We start from the raw sequence: 11607 nt of genomic DNA on the forward strand, positions 1-11607 counted from the left end.
ACGGAGGCTATGCCTTCAAGATGTTGATGGGTCCATACCTCTCTGGCACGTAGGCTAGGCCTTAAAGATATCAGAGGGTCCATACCTCGTCGGCACAGAGGCTATATGCCTTCAAGATGTCAGCAGTTTTCCTTAAGACATCTTCGTTTGTGGAGGTTTTAAAGACATCTCCTTGTGTGGAGGTTTTTAAGACATCTCCACATGCGGAGGTTTTTAAGACATCTCTATTTGCAGAGGTTTTTAAGTTATCTTTGTGTGCGGAGGTTTTTATGACATCTTTGTTTGCGAAGATTTTTAAGTCGTCTCCTTGTGTGGAGGTTTTTAAGACATCTCCGTTTGCGGAGGTTTTTGAGATATCTCCGTTTGCGGAGGTTTTTAAGGCATATCTACGTGCAGGGTTTTTAAGACATCTCCGTTTGTGGAGATTTTTAAGACATCTCCGCATGCGATGGTTTTTGAGACATCTCCGCGTGCGGAGGTTTTTTAAGTCATCTCCGTTTGCGAAGGTTTTTAAGACATCTCTGTTTACGGAGGTTTTTGAGGATATCTCTGCGTGCGGAGGTTTTTTTGAGGCATCTCCATGCGTGAAGGTTTTTATGTCTACGCACCATTTGAGCAAAGAAATAACTTAAGCTATGTTTGGTACCTTACTGTTACCAGTGAATAGCTAGTTGTACTACAAGTTATGGCTAGGTCGGATGGCTATTTTTAGCATATGCCAAACTAAGGTATAACTTTAAGTTTTGATATTTACTATTGTCTGCGACTAGCTAATTGAAGCATAAGTTATAATTAAGTCGGACAGCTATTCTTAGCACATGCCAAAGGCCCTTAGCATGTCATGTAAAGGTCAAAAGTAAACTGCAAGGCTGATATTAATATGGTAGCGGTGAGGCATACCTGGTGGTTGGTGGGATCTTAGTCACACTAACTCAGACACGCGCGGCTAGAGGCCTACTAGGCCAGAGGCGAAGCCTGCGAAGTCGGAGGGGCACGCGTGCGCCCGGAGGCTGGGTCTCGGCCACTCCTTGCTTCAAGGCCCATGGAATGTCCTGCTGTTCGGAGGCATGGTCCGGAGCCATGGTGGCCTATGGTCAGCGACAAGCCGACATATAGCGGAGGCCTGGTTCGGTGCCATGGAGTCTGGCTCCGCAGCCAGTACAGGTATAGGCGCAAACGTCTAGCGCCAGTGAGTGCATCCGGTGGGCACATGACGCAGCCCAGCCCAATCGAATGAACACCCTGTTGAGGCACATGAAGAGGAAGTGTGTCGTGGCCACGTCATGCACGCCCACCATGGCATCATTGGAGTTAAGCTCCCTGCATATTTTGCACAGCTCGGTGGTGTGGTCAGGGCGGACCACATGCATGTCAAAGCCCGCATCCGCAACCAGTGTAGCCACGTCAACCCCACTCTCGATCACACGGGAGCCAGCCCGCATTGTTGCACATTTTGAACATGTAGTATATGACCCCGTTGTTCTGCGACTAGTTGTTGTTTGAGCTTGAACGCGTACACATGGAGTGATCTCCATGGGACACTGACAAAGTTGGTGCTCGCCCAACAACCGCTGACCTGCCGAAGCTCGTGGAGGGGCTGAAGCGTTTCGCCAAGTGGACATGTGCAAGGGTGTCTAATACGTGGGTGAGATCAGGGACTCGGTGGTCACCGGCTTCCAGTTGGCCTCCAAGGAGGGCGTACACACCGAAGAGAGCATGTGCGGTGTCTACTTCATGCTCGGCGATGTCATACTACATGCCGATGCTCGACCGTCAATATGTGGTTTCCTCACTGCCCCGTCAGACCCACTGGTATTGTGACCCATTATAGACACCGGCAAGCATGTCATCCCTGGCAAGGGAGAGCTCCATCTAGAGATCTGCCTCAATGACCTGCAGCTGCTGCACATAGAGGCATGGCCGCTGGAGAAGGACCTTGCCAAGGCGATTGACAACAAGCTCATCGGCTCCAAGGATGAGGTCAAGGTCCATGCCAAGGTCCTATTCAAGGAGTTCGGTTGGGACAAGGACCTGGCTAAGAAAATTTGGTGCTTCGGTCATGAGGCAACTGGCTCCAACATATTCATGGACATGTGCAAAGGTGTCCAGTATGTGGGTGAGATCAGGACTCGGTGGTCACTGGCTTCCAGTTGGCCTCCAAGGAGGGTGTGCACGCTGAAGAGAGCATGCATGGTGTCTGATTTATGCTCCGCGATGTCGTAGTACACGTCGATGCCTCGACCGTCAGTAGGTGGTTTCCTCGCCGCCCTGGCTCTGCTAAATATAGAGCTACACCGAGCTAAGCAGATCAAGTCCCAGCTTGAAGCGGCCAGTGGTCGGGCCACCGGGGCTTCGACATGAGCAGCGTCCGCTAGAGCCTGCCAGAGCCCGCGAGGCCTTCCGGAGCCGGAGCATGGTGATTCTAGAAACGGAGTAGGGTGACACCAGAGACAAATATGGTGATGCTAGAGCCAGAGAATGGTGATGCTAGAGCCTGCCGAAGCCAGCTGGAGGCCATCCAGAGCCAGTAACGCCAGAGCATGGTGATGCTGGAGCCTGTTGGAGCTCGCCAGAGCCAGCCAGAGACCATCCAAAGCCAGAGCTAGAGCCGGTGATGTCGGAGCCAGCTGGAGGCGGAGCGTGATGATGCTGGAGCCAGCTAGTGGCCATTTGAAGCCAGAGCAAGAGCTAGTGATGCCGGAGCAATTAAGACCAGAGCTTGGTGAGGTTAGAGCACGTTGGAGGCCATATGGAGCCGGTGGCATAGGAGCCTGCCGGAGCCCACTGGAGCCAGCTGGATGTGTGGTGTGGTGACTCTAGATCCGGCTGGAGACAGTTCGAAGCCAGAGCCAAAGCCAAAGCCAGTGGTGCCAGAGCTAGTGACATCAGAGATATTGAGACCAAAGCATGGTGAGGTCTAAGCCCACTAGAGCCCGTCGGAGGCCATCTAGAGCAGGATTGGTGATGTCGGAGCCCACCGGAGGCCACCAGAGCCTGCTATGGGAGGAGCATGGTGACACTGGAGCTAGCTTGAGGCCATCCAGAGCCAGAGTCAGAGCCAGTGACGCCAGAGCTAGTGATGCCGGAGCTGTTAAGACCGGACTATGGTGAGGTTGAAGCCCACCGAAGCCTGCTAGAGGCCACTGAAGCAGGAACCAATGATGTCAAAGCCCGCTGGAGGTCACCGGAGCCAGCTGGAGGTGGAGAGTGGTGAGGCCGGAGCTCACCAGTGTTAGCTAGAGGCGATCCAGAGCCAGAGCCGGTGACGCTGGAGTTGGTGACGCTGGAGCCTGCTGGAGCTCACGAGGCACGTGGCTGTCACCCGGAGGTGAACGTCGTCATGCCCGAGTAGGCTCGGACAAAGCTCATGGCGGAGGAGTCCTCGGGCGCGGGTGCATTCCAGCGGAGAAGTCCTTGGGCGTGGGTGCATTCCAGCAGAGAAGAGAGACCCATGCATCATGACCTCAAGCAGGCTATATGTATTATGGCTGGCTGTAAGCTCACGTCATGTCAGTCCTTGGGGATGGGTCCACGTGCTGAGGTGCTTGGTCCATGGCCCCCGTGCTTGCACGTTCATTATTCGTGCATGATGTGTGGGGCCACAGCAAGCCAATGTTCCATGAATGTGTGCAGGGCACACGACCATCTCATCTTTATCCAAGGCGTCCTCCTTCCGCATGTCACAGCCCACCACTTTTGGTGTCTAAGGGTGGCTGCCTGCATGAGTTAGCGGAAAAAAGGGGTACTCAGGGATGCAACTTGCAACAACTGTATTTATAATTTATTAGCCATACCTACCTCTACAAAAATAAGCCTGCCAGTGGCTGGGGATGCGTGGGTACCACAAACGTCAAGTGGTACCCTGTAGTACCATCTGCATACTCTGATGTGGACCACAGGCTACTGAGGCTCTTGCATGCGAACAACAGTAATATCCTGCTATTTCCTACACCCCAAGAATAAATATCCCAAGGTCATGGTGTGAATGCAAGGACTTTAGTCAAGCCTTGTGGCGCCATGCCATGCCGTGGACGGTATGTATGTCAGGAGTCCATATCAAGTGCATGTCAAGCGATTTGATCGCACTACAACTTGTGGCCCACACAATGTCATGTCGGAATAGATAAGAAGGTGTTGTAGGTGCAGTATGCTATGGTGTATGCTCTGTGACCCCGAAAACATGCTGATCGCTCCAAGAATGTGGACTATGGCAAACTCTATACTAAGAGATACTTTCTAGCTTTTGAAAAGCTAGCAGGAGTACTTGCATAATAAATAGGCGCATGCTTTTACCTCATGTGTGGAGGTAAGAGCATGCGCCTATTTATTATACAAGCACTTCGGATTCGGAGACGCTCCGTCTGGAGGCCTTAGCGTCCAGAGGTGCTCTGCCCGTGCGACACTCCATGGGGTAAGCCGGTGACAACCAGACCATGTGCTTGTAGTGATGCGGCAGCTATCTCCGCCCGCGCGCCATTCCGCACAGCAAGCTAGCGACCACAACAGCCAGCGCATGGAAGATAGGGGTTCAAGTCTCGCGGAGGAAGATGGCGAGTCTACACACTCATGGTCGCCCCCACACGCATCGCCAAGCGCGATGAACCAGCGACCATGACGACGAGTCCACATGCCTGCAGTGGTGCTCCCCATGTGCGCGCTTGCAGCCGTGGGGCAAGCCTGCAACAGTGACGACGAGGTCACAAAAGGTTGCGCCCATCCTGTGCACGAAAGCGAGGGTGTGCACAAGGCTCCGGTTCGCGAAGATTCTTCCTACTCCTCTCCTTCCTAATGGAGCTTTTTGTGTCAAATCCCCACCGACAGCCCCATCTATTGAGGGCACGAAAATGTGCCTTGAATAGAATACGGTGAAGGCCCCTTGTAACGAGAAAGCCCAAGCTTAGGGATGACTGATAGCCTTGAGGAGAGGAGAGATAGAAAAAGAGTGTTATGTGTCTCATGATGAACCCAAGAACACATGATGTTATCCAGGTTCGGGCCTCCTATATGGTAATAGTCATATGTCTTGCGTATTCTCGTATAACTTTTAGGGACTGGTTATAGAGAATGTCCATGTCAAATAAGAGAGGGGAAATCTCTCTCCACCTCTCTTGCCCCTGCAGGGCTTCTTTTATAGGGAGAAGGTGCATGAGATATTACCACCTTAGCCTTAGGATATTATCCTACAATCACGTGCACAGGGGTATTATGGATCTTTCATCATTTTATATAACATTTTGTAACGGGATATTATGGCCGCTATAGTAATACCATAGTACACCGTCTAAATATTTCAGGCTAAGGCGTTTTCCCAATAGTTGGCAACATAGTATGAGATACAAATAAAAAAGCACTTGTTTAGATTCACAAGAAAATCCACAGATTTGGTTTCGAAAGATACATCTTGTTTAGCTTCTCTGCCACCGGTATCCGATGACGCCGACAGGCTTCAAGTTCTTTGCCACTACCGTGCTCTCCAAGCCCATGCATGGGCTGGCAGTCTTCTGTCACAGACCTACGGTGATGGATCATCGGAATCACACCGGAGTTGGAGAGAAGAGAGGGAATCGGACTTGGAGAGGAAGAAGAGAGCAGATGGAAGACGACAGAGCCGCGACTCAGCTTCTGTTCGAATTTCTATTTACTTCGTTCATGATCATCCACACGCTGTAGCGGTCACCGTTTATACTCGATACAACTGCCCTTGGGCTCACAAACACACCCATGCACACCTATCCTTTGTTGCCAGCTCACGCCTCCGATTCAGTTTACCGTGCTCAGCATTTCTTCGCCACCGTGCTAATTGTCGAATGACTGACAGTCAGTGACATTCCCCTCCCCTTCGAACCCGGCTTGTCCCAAGCCGGTGATTCGAGAAAGCAGCAAAGAAGAGCTGGACTATCCTCTCAAGTGGCTAAATTGACATCCAGATGTTGCCATTTGACAAGTATATGCTCCATGGTCGACTTCCCTCTCTTGATCAGTTTGCAGACAAGAAATTGTCCGGCACTTTATCATCCTGCAAAATTGACATGACAGGATGTAGCTCTGAACTGACCATCATACTTGGGTCAATGGCACGCTTCAATTGCAAGACATGAATGACATGATGTATAGGACTTGAACTTGGTAACTTCAACTTATAAGCCACTGATCCAATATGTTCTTCAATAGAGAAAGGGGCCATAATATTGAAAGGCCAATTTCTGGTTCGGTCTATGTGCAACCGAAGACTGAATACAAGGTTGCAGTTTCAAATATACCTGATTGCCAATTTGAAACTCCCGATCAGTGTGATTCTTATATGCTTGTTGCTTCATGCGGTGTTGTGCTCGATCCAGATGTTGTCGAAGTAACTGCTGCATAATTTATCTTTCTTTCATCCAAGTGGCAAGAACAGGAACTGTGCATTCACTGAGCTGAGATGCAGCAAAATCTCTCAGCTTGTAGCCATATAACACTTCAAAGGGAGTTGTGCCCAAGGATGAAAGGTACGAAGTATTATACCAATATTCGGTCAAAGATAACCAATGATACCAATTTTTCGAACAAGCATGAACAACACAACGCAAACATGTCTCGAGATATTGATTAACATGCTTAGTTTGCCCATCAGTTTGAAGATAATATATGAAGAACTCAAGCGCAAGTCAGTGTGAGACAATTTGAATAACTCTCGCCATAAAGAACTACTCTCTCCATTCTATGTGCATTTTATTTTGAAAATGTTAAATTTTATGTACTTTAACTAATATTTAATCAAATTATAAAAATATCTAGTATATAAAAATTATACAATTAGATTTATAATTTAAAATAATTTCACACTATATAGCTTTTATATCTATAAATAATATATTTTATGAGATTTTTTTTTAAATTCAACTTCAAAGACCGAGTCTAAGAGAAATACATATACTATTTGTGAACGGAGGGAGTAGTAAAAATATGATCCAGATCTGATATGATTGCTTGTGGTAAGCTATGCAGTTTGAAAACCTGATTCATATATGTTTTGGCTACTTGAAGGGGAGTGAAAGGATGCGAAAGAGGCCGGAGATGAGCATACTTATTGAATTTATCGGTCTTTGCTTGCTGACAAGTGGAACAAGCCTGCACATATGCCTTAATCATATTCTTCTGATTAGCCCAAGCAAAGAGACGTATTACTCTGTGATAAGTAGCGAAAAATTCGGAGTGACCCCCCAGAGCAGACGGCTAGCGAGGCGAACCGCCGGAACGCCGCCGCGAAGACGACGATCCATTGTGCGTGCTCTTGCTTGCTTGCGAGAATGCATCGAGTGGTCTGATGATCAACGACCGGGGAAGCGAGTGGGATCGATGAGAGATGGTACAGCGACCCCGTGCGTGGCGTACCCATTTATCGGCGTGGCGGGAGAACGCCTTTCATGCTCGGAAACGAAGTCCGCCTCGCTGCACCGTATGGAATTCGGAATTCAGTGCTTGTTCGGATTGGAAGACGTTGCTTGCGCGACGGCTACCTCTGATTCTGGCCCGTTCCGTGCGTGCCCATAATGTGTAGCAGGGCACCTTTCAAAAAAAAAAGCAAAGAAATACTAGGTTTTGTTTAGTTGCTGTCCTTATCAAATTTGTTTCACCTGAGCTTTCTAAGAACTCTTAAGTACTGTTTGTTTCGTTGATATCCTAACGTGTTATTAGATTTAGGCTTAGGTGTTCGAAATTGAGCGTCTGAACTTACTCGTTCGCTCGTGTTCGCGAGTCCTTATCTTTTCTCTGTTTCACCAAACAACTTTTTCTTCCTTGTACCTGAATAGATAGTTATTTTGCTTAGGCATCCTAACTAGAGCAGCAACCAAACATGTCCTACAAGTACATATCTGATGAGCTTGGATACACTTTCGCTCCATGAACACAGTCTTTCGGTAAAACGTCACTCTTATCCTGGCTATCTGTTTAAGTCCTATTTATTTACTGTTTTTACTTCTGATTTCTCTAGTGCTAAAAGTCTAAACAAATATTATTATTAGAAAGCGACTTCTGAAGAAGGAAAATAGACTTCTAGAGAAAATAAACTAAAAACTAATAAATCAGCTAAAAATAGTTTTTTTAAAATAGTTACATACTGAAAAGTTAAAAATTTATTAAAAAACCAACCGATAAAATCCAAAATAGTTTTTATAAAAAAATAAAAAATATAGTTTTTTAAAAAAACCCAAAAACAAAAACAGCAAACAAACCGATACTAAGTCGCCCTTCACCCACCGGTGGTGGTTAGTTTTGGGAGGCTCGCACAGCTCCACTCCAGCCCGCACGCAAGGCGTTCGTTCATTTGCCCGATAGGAGCCGGCTGCTACTGTTCCTCTTTTCCGCACCTCTCACCCATCGTTGTGACGTTGCCATTGCCAAGAACATTCCCGGAAGTGGTCAGTGAACTTCCAACCAGATTCCAAGGCCAAGAACCGGCGGCCACTCTACAAGAAGCGAGCTCTCGATTCGCTGGCTCTCTGCACAGCTCAAGATTTCTCCTTTCCCCAGTTTGAAAGTCAACTCTCCCCTTGGCGTGCAGCACCGTCGTCCATGGAGCTGCTCCAGAAGCTCTCCTCTGCGCTCGGCATCCCGGAGAAGATCGGCACCGCGGTCTTCAACATCCTCTACTCAACGGGGGCCCGCCTGCGGAACGTCGAGGAGGAGGCCGGGAGGCTGCGGCGTACGGAGAAGCGCATACGCACGCTGCTCATGGACGCCGAGCAGCGTCGATTCGTCGACCACGACTCCGTCAAGCTCTGGCTCCGGGAGCTCAGAGCCGCCGCCTTCGACGTCGACGCCCTGCTCGATCACCTCAACACCATGACCGCCGAGTCCAGGATGGCGGCCGCCGCGGAGGCGTCACGGAAGCGGAAGCGGTCCTGGCCCAACGTCGAGCTCAGCCTGCGGCAGCGGTGGGAGCTGGACGGTAAGATCACCAAGATCAACGAATATCTCGACGAGATCAACAAGGGCAGGGAAAATTACAGGTTCCAGCACGGGGACGCAAGCAGGACGGCCCAACCAACGCAGCGCCCAAGGTATCTTGAAGCTGCTGCGCATCACGACGAGATACCCATAGGCCGCATCGAGGAGAAGGAGAAGATCGTTCGTGCTCTTGTTTCTAACACTGGCATGGACGTTCCTGTGATTTCCATCTGGGGTACACCGGGGATTGGCAAGACGGCACTGGCACAGTTGGTCTATGGCGATCCGGAGGTACATAAATTCTTTACTGACAAGATTTGGGTTTGGTTACCGGATGTGTGTGATGCGAGGGTAGCCACTAAGAAGATCATTGAAGCTCTGACCAGTCAAAAATGTGAGCTTTTGAGCTTGGACATATTGCAGCAACGGCTGCTTGAGCTCCTGAGGAAAAGGATGTTCTTGCTGGTGATTGATAACCTTTGGGCAGAGGGCTTTCAGTTCTGGGAATCACTGCGGCCCTCATTGATTGCTGGGGAGAAAGGAAGCAAGGTTATGATCACTACTCAAGACGAAAGGGCTTCAAGGACGATGTCCAGTATTCTTAACATCAATTTAAAAGGTTTGGAGGCAGAAGAATGCTGGCAAATCCTTAAAGCCTATGCGTTCTCAGGGCGGAGCAGCAGAGATCAGCATGATATGGAGTTGATTGGGAGGAGAATTGCCGGAAACTGCCAAGGTTCGCCATTAGCAGCCAAGTCTCTCGGGGTGCTTTTGTCTGAGTCTAATGGACAGAGAGAACAATGGGAAAACATACTAAGTGAAATGCAGATTCTTGAAGAAGACAAAAACACAAACACTATCTTACCAAGTTTGCTCATAAGTTATCAGCACTTGCCGTATCATCTCAAACAGTATTTTGCCTTTTGTTCTACAATTCTTCTCGGTGTTGAATTTGAGAAGGATGAGCTGGTCAGATTATGGATGGCTGATGGTCTTGTTAAGAGCAATGGAAGGAGAAGGATCGAGATGGAAGCAGGCAGATGCTTTGATGAGCTCCTATGGAGGTCATTCTTTGAAACTTCCCACATCTTCCCTAATCAGAAGTTCAGAGTGCCAAATTTGATGCTTGATCTAGCACGACGTGTTTCTAAATATGAGTCCCTGACTCTCGACCCGGACAACTCACAGGTTGCTGACCATCCTGAGTGGGTTCGCTATGCAACCATCTTGTGCCCAAAAGATGAACCTCTTGCATTCGACAAGATTTATCACTTTGAAAATTTGAGGCTCTTGAAATTATGCCCCACAATGAAACTGCCATCGAAGCAGGTTCCATCAGCACTTTTCTCAAAATTAACTTGTCTGCGTGCACTAGATCTGAGTTACACTAAGCTAGATGTCTTGCCAGATTCCATTGGGTGCTCAAGACACCTCAGATACCTCAGCCTTCAGAATACTTTGATAAAGACTCTTCCAGAAGCAGTCTGCAATCTATTCAATTTGCAGACACTTGACCTCAGGGACTGCTACGGGCTCATGGATTTACCTGAAGGCATGAGTCGCTTAGTTAACATGCGGCACCTCTGTTTAAATCTTGATTGGGATAAAGTTACTGCTTTCAGTTCAATGCCTAGCGGCATTGACAAGTTACAATCACTTCAGACTCTTTCAAGATTTGTTGTAGTCACCAGAGATGGAGGCAAGTGCAACATTAATGAGTTGAAGAACTTGAAGATCCGTGGAGAGCTTTGCATTCTCAAATTGGAAGCCGCCACTGATGATGGTGCCATGGAGGCTAATTTGAGTGGAAAGGAGTATTTGCACAAATTGTTGCTTAAATGGAGTGATGACACCTGCACGGATGAGCAGCAGCTACGCATAATGGAGAGCGAGAGAGTCATTGAGGCACTCTGTCCATATACCAACCTCAATCATCTACGCATCGATAACTACCCTGGAAGAATACTACCTTCTTGGGTAGAGAAGCTCTCGTCTCTGGAGTCTTTGGATATAATTTCTTGCCCCAGGCTCACTCAATTTTCTGTGCAGACACTGAGGTCTCTCAGAGATTTCAGGATTCGTCAATGTGCTGATCTTGCGGTTCTTCCCCAAGGCTTATGTAACCTAGAGACCCTTCGTTGTCTGGAAATCGATGGTGCTCCGAATCTGAGAGTAAGTACAGTGGACATATTGCCAAGAAACGTGTCTCAATTGGCCGTAAGTGGATGCGACGCCCTGGAGAGATGGTGCCTGCAAGAAGGCGCCGATAGAGTGCAGCAGATCCCTGATAAAAGGATTCAATTTAGTCATTGGTGACGCATGATGGTGCTTCAATTATTCTAGTGGGTTCTCTTCTGAGCCATGAGTTTACAGGTTCCTTTGTCAGTCTGCCCTGGCAGTAACCATTCTAATTTTCTCTTGTCCTCTAAATAATTTCTCATTATCCTTTGCAAATTTGCGTCTGTCTTCTGTACCCTTTGTCCTTTGATGTGTCTCTCTGAATCCTGGTGTCAAATCTTTTACTGGCTCAGTTAGGTTGCTAATTTAGCATCGACTGTTGCAGCTTCTGATCTGTTGCTATGTGAGATATAGCTGAACATTTAATTTGCTCTTGGAATAACACGTGTACTCCTTGTTAACATTTGTTTTCTTGATAAATATGTGGACCTTTAACTT

At 48.2% G+C, this 11607-nt stretch overlaps 2 protein-coding genes across 2 annotated transcripts; both read left to right on the top strand.

Moving 5' to 3' along the window:
• The first annotated feature begins 1136 nt into the window (after positions 1-1136).
• Positions 1137-2223, top strand: LOC133914738 (elongation factor 2-like). Its single transcript, XM_062357771.1, has 2 exons — positions 1137-1164; positions 1832-2223. Exons 1-2 carry the CDS (start codon positions 1137-1139, stop codon positions 2221-2223), a joined length of 420 nt encoding a protein of 139 aa, XP_062213755.1.
• Positions 2224-8556: 6333 nt separating this feature from the next.
• On the top strand, positions 8557-11247 carry LOC133914739 (putative disease resistance protein RGA3). The gene has a single exon (XM_062357772.1). It carries the CDS (start codon positions 8557-8559, stop codon positions 11245-11247), a length of 2691 nt encoding a protein of 896 aa, XP_062213756.1.
• Positions 11248-11607: the final 360 nt, after the last annotated feature.

This window comes from Phragmites australis, chromosome 4 (assembly GCF_958298935.1).
Source record: "Phragmites australis chromosome 4, lpPhrAust1.1, whole genome shotgun sequence".
NCBI classification, from domain to species: domain Eukaryota; kingdom Viridiplantae; phylum Streptophyta; class Magnoliopsida; order Poales; family Poaceae; genus Phragmites; species Phragmites australis.

Bases quoted from the DNA above. Each gene is read 5' to 3' on its own strand.
- LOC133914738 (XM_062357771.1), top strand. From the start codon at position 1,137: ATGGAGTCTGGCTCCGCAGCCAGTACAG. The intron at 1,165-1,831 runs GTATAGGCGCAA...GACCCATTATAG, and splicing joins TGGCTCCGCAGCCAGTACAG to ACACCGGCAAGCATGTCATC.
- LOC133914739 (XM_062357772.1), top strand. From the start codon at position 8,557: ATGGAGCTGCTCCAGAAGCTCTCCTCTGCGCTCGGCATCCCGGAGAAG.